Source organism: Vigna angularis, chromosome 7, assembly GCF_016808095.1.
Source record: "Vigna angularis cultivar LongXiaoDou No.4 chromosome 7, ASM1680809v1, whole genome shotgun sequence".
NCBI classification, from domain to species: domain Eukaryota; kingdom Viridiplantae; phylum Streptophyta; class Magnoliopsida; order Fabales; family Fabaceae; genus Vigna; species Vigna angularis.
The window spans coordinates 20,642,217-20,658,098 of NC_068976.1; the positions used below are offsets into that span (position 1 = coordinate 20,642,217).

At 33.0% G+C, this 15,882-nt stretch overlaps 1 protein-coding gene across 1 annotated transcript; it reads left to right on the top strand.

Moving 5' to 3' along the window:
- Window positions 1–838: 838 nt before the first annotated feature.
- On the top strand, window positions 839–3,961 carry LOC108337510 (taxadiene 5-alpha hydroxylase). Its single transcript, XM_017574056.2, has 4 exons — window positions 839–1,806; window positions 1,933–3,087; window positions 3,198–3,385; window positions 3,487–3,961. The coding sequence occupies exons 2-4, from the start codon at window positions 2,136–2,138 to the stop codon at window positions 3,781–3,783; spliced, it is 1,437 nt and encodes a 478-aa protein (XP_017429545.1). The 5' UTR covers window positions 839–1,806; window positions 1,933–2,135; the 3' UTR covers window positions 3,784–3,961.
- Window positions 3,962–15,882: the final 11,921 nt, after the last annotated feature.

A 15,882-nucleotide genomic window follows, 5' to 3' on the forward strand; every position in this document is an offset into this window, starting at 1 on the left:
ACAAAATTTATATATATATATATATATATATATATATATATATATATATATATATATATATATATATATATATATATATATATATATATATATATATATATATATATATATATATATTCAGTCAAGCTAATTCTGTCAATCAAGATGAATTTGGATTATAAATTCAAGATTCTTTGTAATGTTTATGAGATATGACTATCTTCAAATTTCTTTTTATCAGTATCACGATCTTCAATGTTTTGGACGAATTGATACATTATGCATGTAGTTGTTTGAAAACTAATATTCATTATTCTATTATACTTTTACTTTAAGAATAGGTAGATATTCATATAGAAACTCATTATGTACATTTTAATCAAACGAGAGCCTTGTACATTTTAATAATTTATTTTTTAATTATATTTAGTGGAAGATAAAGAGATAAAAGAAAAAAAAAACTAAAGTAATTTTAAGGTAAATATTAACTAAATTTTGATACGTAATACTTTCAAAGAATTAATAATTTAACAGAAGAAATAAAGTCTATTCTAGTTGACAAATACGAAGATTCAATTAAATAAAATTTAAATGTAAATATCAAATTACTAATTAAATTTTCTTTTTCGGACTATTTTTTAAGAGATCCATTGGAAGTAGATACTTCGATTTCTCTACTTTTGTTTTCATCTGTTAACCATCTGTTTGTCACATTGGTTTTTCCTCAGTTATTATTTTTTTTTGTGTAATTGTACTGTGAAAGTGTTGTATATAATCTGTGAAAGAAAAATGATTCTTTAATACATTTATATATTTATATTTATTTGACACTACCTTACTTTTTATTTTATTTTATTTCGAAAAAGTATAAATTTTTTGTGACTATTTTATCTTATAATTTTGGGAAATGAACGTAGAAGTGTTTTACATACCCTTGCTATTTGTGAAAAGATAATATTGGTGATTTGTATTCTGAGTAGGAACAGGTTTGATAAAGAAAGTGTTGGGGGCATTGAATGCAACAGTCTAAGGTGTCTGAGTGCATCACATGCAAACAATGTCCTTCACATAAACGCTGTTGCTTTCTTCCAAGTCCTCAGTCTCAATCCATTGGCAGCATTTTCGGTGGTTATCATGTAAGATGTTGACATACAATCCTTAACTTTCAATGGAAGCCAGCTCAACGTTTCATCACTAAGCCATTTTTGCTTTTGCTTCTATTAGTGAAACCACCATAGCTCCATAATTATCTTAATATCAATTTAAGTCAAACAATAATTATCTGGTGTCATTAAGCAAATGCAAATCTTGCTATAAATGTAAACGCAATATTTCTTCTAAAAGAACAACAGTTTCTATTACAATTCATTCACAGCTTGTGTTTGTTTCTTTTACACATGCAATCATGAACCTTCTCTGCTAAACATTCCCCAACAACCAATTAAATTCGCAAAGTCCAGCTTTCTAACGTGAGAAAATTATGCTGATTTAATTTAAACCACCTCCAAAAACTTTGTTTAAGATAATTCATGGCTTAGGCGGTTCCAAACAACATTATCTCCAACATGATCAGCCTACCTTTCTAATTACTTTAAAAAGATATTGTAAAGTAGAGATTTAAAGATGGTGATCTGCCCCCATCATCACACATTAATCAGTATTTACATTGCTGCAATGATCAGCAATCATCATGACTAAAACACGATGCAAAGTCACATAAAATAACGAGACTTCACCAGATTTTCAGGGATTCTTGGTTAACTACAAAGCTTCTAGCGTTGACCGGGAAGAGAAAAGTACTCTTTTTTTCTACAATAAATTTCTCAGGTATGTAATGATGATTACGTGTCATTCTTCTGGAACAATTAATAAATCTATCACTAGTTCAAGGATTCAACTTTGTATTTCTTTTCACAATAGTATTGTTTTTCGCTTTTCTGTTAATTTGACCAGGATCACAGGCTTGCATATGAGAATTTTATGTGGAAGGAATTGACTTTAAGGATGATCAAGATTATAATTATCATAAATTTCATTTGGGTTTGACTTACTCCACATATTACAGATTCCTATATATATAAAGATGTGCTGAACTAAACAATCAGCATTCGAGTTTACAAAAATATATACGAGTTCAGAATTATCAAATCCTTACAATGTTCGGGGACATTATCTATTTTATTTTGTGGGGTTTGTTTCCCCTACTACTTTTGCTAGTTTCTTTCATTTTCTTGAGGCACGAGCAATGCTGCAAAGACAAAAGAAAGCTGCCACCAGGGGAAATGGGGTTTCCACTTATAGGGGAGACCATGGAATTCTTCAATGCTCAGAGGAGAAACAAGTTATTTGAAGAGTTTTTTCATCCTCGAATTCTGAAACATGGGAAGATCTTCAGAACAAGGATCATGGGGTCTCCAACTGTGGTTGTGAATGGAGCTGAGGCCAATAAATTCTTACTGTCCAATGAGTTCAAGTTGGTGAAAAGCTCTTGGCCTTCTTCATCAGTTGAGCTCATGGGAAGGGACTCTATAATGGAGAAAGATGGTGAAAGGCACCGGTTCCTCCGTGGTGTCATTGCCACAAGCCTTGGTTATGCTGGACTTGAGCTACTGGTTCCAAGATTATGCAACTGTGTTCAGTTTCATTTAGCTACAAACTGGAAGGGCCAAGAGAATATCAGTATTCACCGTTCAACAAAAGTCCTCACTTTTAGCATAGTGTTTGAGTGTTTGTTGGGAATCAAAGTGGAGCCAGGTATGTTAGATACCTTTGAAAGAGTGTTGGAAGGAGTGTTTTCCCCAGCTGTTATGTTTCCAGGTTCTAAATTTTGGAGGGCAAAGAAGGCCAGGGTGGAGATAGAAAAGATGTTGCTCAAAGTGGTGAGAGAGAAGAGAAAGGAAATGGAAGGAAGCTCAGAAAGAGAACAAGATGGAATGCTGCTGTCCAATTTGGTATGTGGGATGATCCAAGGGGAGATAAGTGAAAAAGAAGTCATAGACAATGTGGTGTTACTAGTTTTTGCAGCTCATGATACCACTTCTTTTGCTGTTGCCATGACATTCAAAATGTTGTCTCAGCATCCTGATTGCTATGGAAAAATTCTTCAAGGTAAACTAATATCAACAACATATTTAAAACAGTGCTTAGTTTTTATGACTGTACCTTCTAAATAATCAAAAAAAGTTTATTATTGAAAAAGTACACTTAATTTTATGCAGAACATGTTGGCATAATAAGCAACAAAAACCGGGGTGAGAATCTGACAATGGAGGATATAAAAAAGATGAAGTATACATGGCAAGTTGCGAGAGAAAGCATGAGATTGTTCCCTCCTATCTTTGGTTCTTTCAGAAAGGCTGTTACTGATATTGAATATGAAGGATTCGTGATTCCTAGAGGATGGAAGGTGAATACTACTTTCTTCTTTCATTCTTATACATTTTGAATCCATGCACATGGATACATTGTGAACTGAATCATATAATTGGTTTTCTTGGTTTTTCTCAGATGCTATGGACAACATACGGGACACATTACAATGAAGAATATTTCAAGGATCCTATGAATTTCAACCCAAGTAGGTTTGAGGAGGGAGTACCCCAATATGCATATGTACCCTTTGGAGGAGGACCAAGAGTTTGTGCAGGGTACCAATTAGCCAAGTTAAACATCCTCGTATTTGTGCACTATGTTGTGACACAATACGAGTGGTTCTTACTCCATCCAGATGAACCTGTGACAATGGATCCCTTGCCTTTCCCTTCCCTCGGAATGCCCATCAGAATTTCTCCCAAACATGCATAAAAGCAACCTCAAAATGAATTTGTTTCGGTTGGTTTGTGAGTTCAAGGTTAAGTCTTTTCGCGCAGATTATACTCTTCAAGCTTAAGTCTCAATATGATCCTATTCTTATATAGTTCGGTTTACTCGGATGTCACCTAAAAAAATATTTCGAAGCTCAAATCAACATTTGTTTGAATATTCTGACAATAAATTATAATAAAAGTATTAAACTATCTTAGTGATAAACTTGACTTTTCGTGATGGATTTCTAATTAAAGCTGCACAATTATGATATATGATAGTAACCTAGTTTAGAATTATGGTATATGATACTAACTTAGTTTAGGTTTAATCTAATTACTTTTAATAGTTTATCTTGTTTATAGTTTCACTGACTGTTTCGTTGTTAACTGGTCTATCGTTCCATCCCTAACTAACCAACAACCAACCGGTCATATAGTACAACATTATTAATAAGGAAATAGTTAATGTTACGTTGCCGTCCAATGTTATCGTTGAACTGAGGCGTTTGCACATGTTACTTAGATATGGATCAAGTTCTCGATCCCATTTAGAAGAATATTGAGCTCAACATAAAATATGAACACGAGCAGCATCTTTTGAATATACTAGATAAGCACAGATACATAATGTTATATGGTAAACACATATCCATTGAAGATCACAGATCGTGAAAAGATATTGGGGTTACCATTTCTACATTTCCAAGTATCTGGTTGACAGAAAAATTGCTGCGAGTGCTAAAACACATTATTTGTTGTTATATATGTTTCTTTTAAATTATTAAATTCTGAATCTTTTGGAACCTTCTAATTAATGTTTAATTAAACAAGTTATAAATTGAACATAAAACTAAGTGGGCACGATCATTTATTATTATTATAATACGTGCTAGAGTGTTCCAATGACGCTGTTTATAACAGACAAACTCACATGGTCTTTCACATATACTATATAGGAATGCGTAATTGCCTTGAAAAAGCAACCAATTTAGACAACTAAAATGGATTTGCATTTCAAAAGATAATGCACTGTTGTTATATAGTTTAGAATGAATCTAGCTTCTAGACAGGTGAAGATCCTCACTTATTTCCATCATCAAGTATTAAATATCAAAACATAATAGGAAATATCAAAACATAATATCTTCACTTATAAAAATATCTTCACTTTAATAAAATCTTCATAATAAAAGCAATGATAACATGAACTTATTTTTAAAAATATCATATTATATTTGTAAGTAAAATAACTTTCTTCTTCTTTTTCATTTTTGGACCTTCTTTTCATTTTTAAAACCTACAGAAACCCTCCCTGTTTTTGTGAATGATACACGCGAAATTAAAACCTTCGTTTTTTTAATGGATAAAACAAAATTTGTTATTACATATGTTGACCATTTTACATATTCAATCTCCTCTATTTCTTTAAACATTATAAAAACTTTCTTTAGAAAGACATTATAAAACTCCCTTTTACTGTAAACACATACCAATAATAAGGCCCTATAACTTTGAAAAGATTAATATTTAAACGATAAATATTTTAAGATGAAATTAAATAATAGAGGAAATAATTGTAATAATCAGACGATAGAAAATACTATGTAAAATGTTTACCAAATACGATATTTGTATATAATGAGATCAAATTTATAAACAGAGATACTATTAATTTTAAAGAAAATAAATAATTTATATATATATATATATAATACTTATTTTGATCTTTTTATTAGTTTTGTTCAAAGTGGTTCTCCTATCTGAGTTGTTGAAAATAGTTCCATCTTTTGTAAAAATAGTTTAATTTAGTTATTTTGGCTGACGATGTTTAAAAACGCTAAAGGTGTAATGTCGACCTCAGCCACTTTTGAATGACATATACAGTTTTGTAATACGTGGCAACATCAGTCCAATTGACGTGACAATTTTCCTGTTTTTGGGTTGTTCGATTTATGCGATTTGGGTTTGAACATTGGAGTTTTTTGTGTTTTGTGGTTTCTTGTAGGTTGGATCGTGAATAGGAGGCGTGATAGTGGTTAGGGTTTTCTCTGTGTTTGAATTTGTAGTTGCAGGTAGCTCGATGATGGTGGCGGCACAATTTAAGAGTTTTGTCGTCGTGAATTTCATGGTGGAAGAGGGTGTTTGCATGAGAATGGTGTTGCTCGAAGGTTAAAGGAGAATAATGGTTCGTGGTGGTGCTCGCGAGGTTCTTGTGAGTGCAATTTGGCTTTTGATGAAGGAGAAAGCCGCAAGATTGATTCACAAATTTGTGGGTTCTCATGGTTGACGATGAAGGTTTCTAGAAATTGGGGATTTGGTTTCTGATGGAGGATAAAGTCGCGAGATTGATTCGTGAATTTGAGGGTTCTCATAGTTGACGACGAAGGTTTCTAGAAATTAGGAATTTAAGGTTTCTGGAAATTGGAGATTTAGGGTTTGCTGTATGTTATGGAGGATCCATGGTTGATGGAAGAACGAAGGAGCTCTCATGCCACGTATTATAAAACTGGACATGTCATTTAAAATTGGTGTGAACATTACGTGGTTAGCGTTTTAAACGTTTTAAACGTTTTAAACGTCGTCAACAAAAAAAGACCAAATTGAATATTTTTACAAAAAATGGGACCACTTTAAACAAAACTAACAAATAAGAAATATATATAATTTTGTAAATACGAAGAAATTTTATAAAATAAATATTTTTTTATGTAATCAAATAGAAATAGAAGTTAATTACCATGTCTACAAACTAATGTATTAGAAAAAGAACACCATAAAGCTTATGTATAACTCAAAATTTGAATAAACTCTGTTATACCTACTATCAATTAAAATTATGCCTATTTATTGAGTTTGATCAACTTAATTTAACAATTGACTATGCCTTAAGTATTAAACTATACAACGTCGTCATCAGCAAGGGAGAAAGGAGAACACGCTGATGTTTCAAAAAATTGTTTATACACAAAATAAATTGGTGAAAACAAAAGAAAATCATACCTAAAGTATTCAATAAACGTGTACGTGTTAAATAAAAAAAATATTACTTTTGGTGGTCACGAAAATATCCTTCTGAGTTGTTCGAACTGTGGAAGAAGGGTTTGCATAGAAAAAGTGAAGGAAATGAGGTCCTCCACAAAATAAAATGCAATAGGACATTAGACCTCTAATGACCGACGCCATATAGTCATTAGACGTGGGACACCTCTAACGATAAATGTTTAATTAGCTCAAAAACTCATTTGGCACTTAAATTTTTTTTATTTTTTAACATCAATAAACGTCGAACTTGACATTCATTCTAATTGGTCATAAATACTAAGTACGTCTTTTTAATTCATGTTTTTAATGACTCAGTATAATTAGACATTTGTTTGAAATATACATCAAAATATATAGAATATGATGTCGGACAGGTGAACCACTGATGTCAAACAACTATATTACGTTAGATTTGCATATTACCAACATCAAATAATTGATTTTGTTTACCAAAATGTCATCAATCATTCTTAATATTAGCTCTTCAGTCATCTGACATTAAACGCATAAAGTTGAAGGCAAGTTTCGCACCAGTGAAAAAATGGAGATAATCCTACAAATCATTACTCCCATTTTCTTCCATTTTTTCTTAAATTCACGTATGCAAAAACATGAAAAATCTGCTTATATCAATTTGTGATAATCTCTCTCAAAAATATGTTCGAACGAACATAGCCTAGTCATCATACAGTGAAAAAACTTGTTCATATGTGATTGAATAATTTATAGTTACTCAAAGCAAGCTTATACATGATAATTCACAGAATGTTCAAACCCGAAACTTACTAAAAGCATATGTTGCATTACCCTTTTAATCATGTCTACTGTTCCATCAAAAGAAACAAATGTGCTCCCAACACTTTCAACTTTCTTTTGGAATGAAAAGACAGTTAACAGTTCCACGAGCCCCAATAAATTTTACTGAATAATTCACTCCATTAAATTATCTATATATATATATATATAAATAAAAGTTAAGTATAATTTGAGTTAAAAAATTATCTTTATACATTTTTAAATTTAAAAATGAAATTATGTGAAAATTTAAGATAAAAATAAATTTTAATTTCACGTAAAAATTTAAAAACTGTAGTAAATGACATATACCAATCGGAGTTTGCTGTAATTATCAGATTACCTTAAATTTTACAAATATGCGGTATTAATTATTGATGATTGAATTTGATTCTCTAAAAATATACTGATAATTAATCAATGAACTTGAATGTTACAAACTCTATAAATAATACAACTCAGGTACAATTATCATTTTCTATCCTAATAATAAAATAATTCATTAAAATGAATCGCGTTCTCGAAAATGATTGAAAATAAAAAAAGAATAGAATAAGAAAGAACGATCGACCCTCGTATCCATTCAATTGAAACATAAAAGAAAAATGTATAATTATAAAAAGTAAAGATGAAAAGCCCCACCTGCATGTGAGGAAAGGAAGGACATACATTATGAAAAAGTGAGATTTGAAAAGCAGTACATGTAAAAATAGCATGGAGATGAAAATCAGAATTATTGTAGAAAGCAAGTGATATTACTACCTTGTTTGCAGTTGATGTGGGTCTGGGGAGTTTTCTGATATACTTTTGACTAAATGCACTGTACTGCATACTCTGATATCTTCCAGACTTGTCAGTTTTCTCTGATACCATTGTCTGCATAGTTGACACTTGCCACCAGCTGGGAGCACTGTATCTAACACCTACCATTGCACAATAACTACTTCACTCTCTAAATTTATATTATATATTTGTTTTCTCCTTCCACCGTCAAACTCCCTCAGGGTCACCATCATGCTGCATTAATTTCAAATGGGGACAGAAGGAAACAAGAAGAAGAAGAATTGCTTAGATTTATATCAAGTATATAATTGATTTCATTAATACGATAATATAAAAAATTAAATTAATTAAATAATATGATGATTACTATAGGACCATCAATTAAATTTCAGTAAGAATAAAAATGAACTAAAATTGCAAAATAAGTGATTATTTTATAATATTAGAAATTATACTAAATAAATTATTAAAATTTAGAGTTTAATTTATTTCAATAATTAACTTAAATTATGTATACTTTTTTTCATATACCAATTTTAAAAAATGATAAAAAAATTTACAAATAAAAATGGAAGAAATACATTGAGTTGACAAATATAAAAAATAAATAAAACTTTAAACTAATTTGCACTACAATAATTAAATATTTAAGTAAATCATATACGGTTTAAAATAACTTGAATTGTATGATGAAAAATATAAATTTACGTTCTAAAAATATTTAAGTAAATGTAAGTACCGGAAAATTAATGTATAAAAAAGAACTATATTTATATTAATGTATAAAATAATTATATTTATTAAAGACATAATTATGTGAGTTTTCATTATATAATTAATTAATTAGGCAATTCTTACGTGAAAAATATCCTATTCAAATTAAACCTCCCAAATTGTTATACTAAAGGAAGAAGAGTGGAAGTAAGGGAAGAAGAAGAAGGGTGAAAAGGATGCACTGGTGGAGGAAGAAGATGAAAAAAAAAACAAAACAAGGGCAAAAATGTCTTTTAAAATGGGTCATGGAGGTGAGGCAGAAATGTATGGAGTTACAGGAAGAAGTTACCTTTTTTTAGCTTCAACGTCTTCTGGGCTTTAACTTGTTTGTTAAGAGGGAGCTATCTAAAGCCCAAAATATTTTTCTTAAAAAATTTGGGGCGCTTTTTCTTGCACCCCAAATTTTATTGTCATTTCCATTTTAACCCTAAAAATTATATATTATATATTAAATAATTAGTCAAACATTATTTATTCTCATTGACTATCCGTTCTAATATTTACTGGCCTACTAATTTTTTTGTTGTTCACTAAATTTGGGGCTTTTTTGGTGATTTCAAAATTTTTTAAATTCTTAGTTGAATGACATCAATTTATGAAATCTGGTTTATGTTTCTGTTTAAGGTGTTGCTCCCTCCACCACCTTAAGTGTGTGCTTTTGTACCTTTTCATTATTTTTTTTTATTCAAAAAATACTTTATACCTCCTCACTATATTTAACAATCTTTTTCTTTTTCTTTCCATATTAATGGAGCATTCACATAGCTCAGATTTAAACTTGTGATATATTGCAAAATTTTATTTCCCTTAAATAAGTTTGATTCAATCTTACTTTTACTGTTCAATATATATATTTTTCTTCAAATTACTTAATAAATGGTAAAATTTTGTTCTAAATTTCTAGAAAAATGTTTATATATATGTGTTTTTTTTACATTTAATATCTATAATTTTTAACATTATATTATGTTTTAACTTACCAACATGTTTGACTCAAATAACTTGAATAAAGTATTTAATTTATTAGATAAATAATATAAAAATATTATTAAATACTTAAAATATAAAAGAAAAGTTATTTGTTAAAGATTTAGAATTTATTTAGTTCTTTCGTCATTATAAAGTTAGTATATAATAATAATAATATATTATTTACTATTAATATTATTATGTTTATTATTTTGTATTTGCATCTAACTTTTAAGTTTATAAAATGGAAGTGGTAGAAGCACTAATATTGAAGTTTCCTCTGAATTTTATATTTTGCAATATATCACAAGTTTAAATCTAAGTCATATGAATGCTCCATTAATGCAGAGAGAGAAAAAGAAAGATTATTGAGGATACTGGGAAGCTACATGGTATTTTTGGAATAAAAAAAAATAGTGGAGAGGTGTAAAGTATTTTTCAAATAAAAAAAATAGTGAAGATGTGCAGAAACACTTGGGATGGTGGAGGGAGCAACACCCCTCTGTTTATTATAGTTAATTAAGTTGTAGTTTATTTTCTTGCATCTAATATAAGCTGCATTTGTTAATGCCGTAGCTGGTATTTGAGATGAAAACCATACATTTACTTTTATCAATCATCTATTCAAACAACTTAATTTAGTGAGTGTCACTTTTTAGAATTATGATTTCTATAAAAGGTAGATAACTTCTTACACTTGATTTGTAGAGGAAAAATAATGAAAATTTAGAGAAATAATTTATATAATAATGAAATTATGATAGAATACAAAATGAAATTGTAACAACACATCGGTGGATCTTTTCATTACTTTTATTAAAATTATATCTTTAAAGAAAACTATATATCTTACAAAATTTAATTACTTTACGATATCATTCAATACGAGTTAATATAAGAATTTTGTGAACTACTTTCTTCCTAAATTGTTTTTTGTAGAAGATATATTTTTGAAAAAAAAAAGTTAATTTCTCTATACAGTAATTGTTGTACTCACGTATACAGTTGTGGAAATAAAATTGTCTATTAATAATATTCGGTATAACTGAAGACATAAAATTATATATTATATTAGATGATTATACAAATTATTTCCTATAAGAAACTAATAAAAATCAACTCTAAAAATTCGATATTGACATGCAGATTGTTTGAGGGAAATAAATTTAGTTTTTATTTTGCTTTATGTTATATGTTGTGTAAATATAAACTGGTTTATTATGTATATGATCTTCTGCAAATATAAACTATTTGTTACTTGTTTTATATGTATAAAACATATTAAATCTGTATGATATGTGTAATATATAATAAATTTGAAAATACTTTTTATTCTATTTTACATATTATGTAGTTTGTAAATATAGACTATTTGTTGAAATCTTTAGTTTATTTTTTCCCATTAATTTGTAATGTGCTGAAGACTAATTATAACCATTTATTAGCAAAATATTTCAATACTTACAAGTTACAAAAAATAATTATGATTGACATAGACAGACAAAAGGTGCTCTCGTATTTTTGTAATAATACTTCTTCTTTCATATTTTTTTTCATTTCTTAATTTTAAAGAAAAATATTTAAGATATAAACTGGGATAAAAAATAATTTTAAAATATAGTTTAAATAAAATGACATAGTATAAGTGGGAGGGCCCTCATATCCCCTTACAAGAAGCTAGGGTCAATTCATCAATCAGTTTAGATCTTTGTCAAGTTAGCTTTACGCAAGCCAGGCTAGTGACACCATTTCAAAGCATGAATCTTTTTTGATTATATAGAAGATAGGGTTACCAGCGATCCAGTTTCGAGTCTGTTTGACTGATAGCTTAGCCGGCAGGAAGTTGGACTATCTTCTGCCAACGAGTCTGAGCACGCAAGGTATGATATAGCCAGTGTTCCGTGAGGGACCAAAGGGTATCAGATATGTAACGTAACATCCAAAGGGTATGATTTTGTAACTGTTTTGTGCGTTCTCAAGGGGAGATCTTGAATTTCATAAGAGAAGAAAAGAAAGTTGCCTAATTCTGATGAAAGCTATGCTAAAAAAAAAAGGCTACCCGAGTTCAAAGGTTTAGTTTCGTTCCCTGTCTTCATTGAGATTGGGTTGGTGTTCAGTGTACTTGAGTACAAAATCGAAAGGAATGAATGCATTTCAAGTGAGATGTCCAAGAGAAAAGGAACGAGGGGAAGAAGCGACGAGAACATCAAATCGTGAATGAAAGAGCGTGACGAGACTTTCTCAATTCGAGATGTTAGAAGGTGCAAAATCAGAGATCATCGTCCTTGACTTTTTGCGCGTGCTCAGCAAATATCTATTTGTGCTCCTTATGCTTTATACTACCTATCACACGTTCCTTATGTGCTTAGTCATTTGGAACAATTGGGGCGTCCCATTGGATTTTTAGCTAGGTTGGAACGGGGTCAAAATAACACCCATATTGAAGTGAAGGACCCCCCCGGATGTAGGTCGCGCAACGAACCGGGTCAAGCCACGAGTCGAAGAAAGGTAGTTCATCTGGTCTGTCTTTTGCGCAGAGGTGCTGGTTTGAGTCCAACAAGTTTCGGGGGGAAGGTTCCGCTCCCAGCTATTGGAGATTACCCATGCTCGGCTATAACACGTTATGTTAGATGAAAGTCCATGCAACTAGCCATTCTCGACCAAGAGGATACCGGTGGAATATTTGGACGAATGGTGTTTAGCTAGGTAGTTGACTGAGCTCTGACAGTTACAGTAGGGAATGAACGGAACTAGTAAGCTCGGTAGACAGGTAGAGGGAACGGCTAGTAAAGAAAAGTCTTTCTCAACTAGGGCTTTCAACCAAGGGTAGCTCGCCTGCAAGTCCTAGTTGGGGAATAACTCTGCTTACAAGTTCCGATTTTCCGAGGGATAAAGATAGTATCAACAGACCAAAGGAAGACAACTGAGCAAGATAGATGCCACTAAACTAGTGTCATAAAGAGTGAAAAGAATTCGGAGTAGTTCAAATATAAGTAAACAGTTCCACTTATCCCAGGAAAGAAAGACTTTAAGCTTAAGAGAATGTCCCAGCTTGGGCTTAAGGTAGTGAAGTGAGCCATTAGCTCTGCTTTGGTTCCGCATCTCAAACCAGTAGCTCTACTAAGGAATCAAGCATCCAATACGAATCACGTCCGAGACGGGAGAAAGAGCGTATAAAGAAAGGGAACTCATTTCTTCGCAAATGGCACCATAGCCAACGCTACGCTCTATACTATCTCAAACAATTCTTTCTGGCCGGTAGGGGGCCTTCCGCATGAAAGCGAAAGGAATCGACCGACCAAGAAATCATACATGCAAAAAGATAAAGGGAATGGTTAGTGAATCCGAACATGAGTGGGATCGAGGAAGATAGGGCGTTTGGCTTCGAGGTTATGCAGCTAGAATTGGAGTTGCTACAAACTTGACTGCTGAACTCTGGGCTTGGGTTGTCCGTACTGGTCTCTGGATTGCCTTGGCTTGAAGCTTCAGGGATATTCGAAAAAAAAAAGTTAGGGCAGACTAAGACTAAGGTTGCTTTGCTTCCTTCACGTGAAAATGAAAAAATGGACAAGCAAATCGAAAACGAAGAACGAGGAGGCATTGCCTTCTCTTCTGCCATCTAGCCCTCCCTCCTCCAAGCTAGGGAGAAAAAAGTAAGGGAAAGCGGGCTAGACAGCGAGTAAGACAGCTAGGTCAATAGGAGCAATCCATCGAGTGGGAGAAAGACAGTTACACCAATCCCGTGAGAAATCCTCTTTGAAGTTGAAGCGGGTAAGCAAACAGGTACACCTGAGTTATGTAAGAGAACTACTAAGAAGTCTTCTCATCTCTAAGCCAACTAATTTATAAAATGCTACGCACCTTTGTGTACTTCCAGCCAAGTACAATTGCTGTTGTTGAGTTAAACAAACGGTAGTAAGATAGATAATAGGCGGATGGAGGGCCTATTCTGGACCAATTAGAAACCAAAATCTCGATGCGCTTACATTGTTATGAATGAGTTTATGTCTTCAGAAAGCTAGTAGTTATGAGTTCGTAGCTAAAGTCAAACTGGAGCTAGGAACGTAGCTGTGAGCGGAGCTACCAGGTAAACAAGTGAGCTTATTAAAGCGCGAATCCTAGAGGAGGATCAAGGGGGTCAGATCCCCGGGTGGGACAAATATTGTCTTTGTCTTTGCAAGGTAAAGCGGTCAACTATGGATTTAAACTAAGGTAACGTGCCCTAAGATAAGGCACAGTCAAAGCAGGGACTTAGAGACTAGCATCCGATTGTGGGCATCTTTCGATTGAGTAGGTTAGGAAAGAGACAACAGGCGATTATCCCTTTTTTTCTTCCAACAGCGGAAACGCTGCAACTCCGGAGTAGTTGTAGTTAGCCTAAGGACCAGAATAAGAGGTTTCTTGGGACTACCTACTTTTTTTTTGCTAGGAACGACTTGCCTAGTTGGAACTCTTCTCCGCCGACTCCTGAGGCTAGAATGGCGTACTACAGATCTGTGCGTTCTTGCCCGCTTGGTACTTGGATCCCTAATCTAGAAGATCTTGAGCCTGTAATCTCCTTCTTCTACCAAGAGAATGCCTTTCTTTTGGTAGCTACCGATTACTTCACCAAATGGGTCGAAGTTGAGCCATCTAAGGTCTGTCTTCCCTACCAGATCAGGTTTTCCCAGACGCGAATCGAGTCATTCATCTTCTTCATCAGGCTTCCTTATCGCAGTCGAAGCAGTAGCGGTACTGGAACGAGTTCCCATTTCGATATGGTTTCATTCCACCAGTCCCCTAACATAGATAGCACTAGGTCAAAGGGCTTCACTTCGTAACCTTTTCTTGCTTTCCTTCCGTGGGCATGAAATGAACCCTGAGGTTACTCTGTCCCTGGCATCCCTTTCTGCCCCCCAACTTTATTCACTTCGTGGTAAACGAGGCTTTCCAATAGCCAGCAGGTCAAAGCCTTTTTTGGGGTCAAAGGGTGCCGCCCCCTACTACCCAATTCCTGTCTTCGGAACTACGGGGATAGGTGACTTTCTGCGATGGCCCTCCACCTCGTTGGGAAAAGTTAAAGGAAATAACAAGCCCTAAACTAAAAACCAACTAGCAGCTTATCAACCATCGCTCAATGCGGTCTGGCTCGTACAGATGTCATGGTTGAAAGGGTCCTATGACAAGTTATTTTGCATTGTATGGGTTACTACCAGAACAGACATGCGCCAACTGTAGTCAGAATGAGTCTTTACCAACTTAAAAAATCAAAGATTTGAGTAAGCCAAAAAACGTGAGCGCCCCTACGCGAGCCTTATTGATTGAAAACTCAAGTCAATTTTTTATTCTATCTATATGTATTCTATTAATGCGCTCAAGCATGCGAAGAAAGCAACAAGCGATAAAAGCCTTTTCTATGTTATTAGTCAAGAGCTTTTCTTGCTTGTTTAGTAAAGTCACACTTTTCATTTTGTTAGGAGTACGTGCTTGCTGGGGCAGGGCACTCTTCATTCTTCATTCGAAACTAATGAATGTCGGGTCGGGGGTTTCTGCCTTGTTATCAAAAAGGGAGTTGGGTAAAGCAAACTCCCTCCTTGGACGAGCATGGGGCTTAGTCAACTAGAACCGGGTTGCGCTGCTTGATGCTCTGATCGAAAATAAATCAGTGGGGCCATGCCGGTACGACTGAATATGCGTTAAAAAGGTCAATCCCTCCCCTACGACACCAACAAAAAAAAACCGGGCCGAACTTATA

Bases quoted from the DNA above. Each gene is read 5' to 3' on its own strand.
- LOC108337510 (XM_017574056.2), top strand. From the start codon at position 2,136: ATGTTCGGGGACATTATCTATTTTATTTTGTGGGGTTTGTTTCCCCTA. The intron at 3,088-3,197 runs GTAAACTAATAT...AATTTTATGCAG, and splicing joins CTATGGAAAAATTCTTCAAG to AACATGTTGGCATAATAAGC. The intron at 3,386-3,486 runs GTGAATACTACT...GGTTTTTCTCAG, and splicing joins TGATTCCTAGAGGATGGAAG to ATGCTATGGACAACATACGG.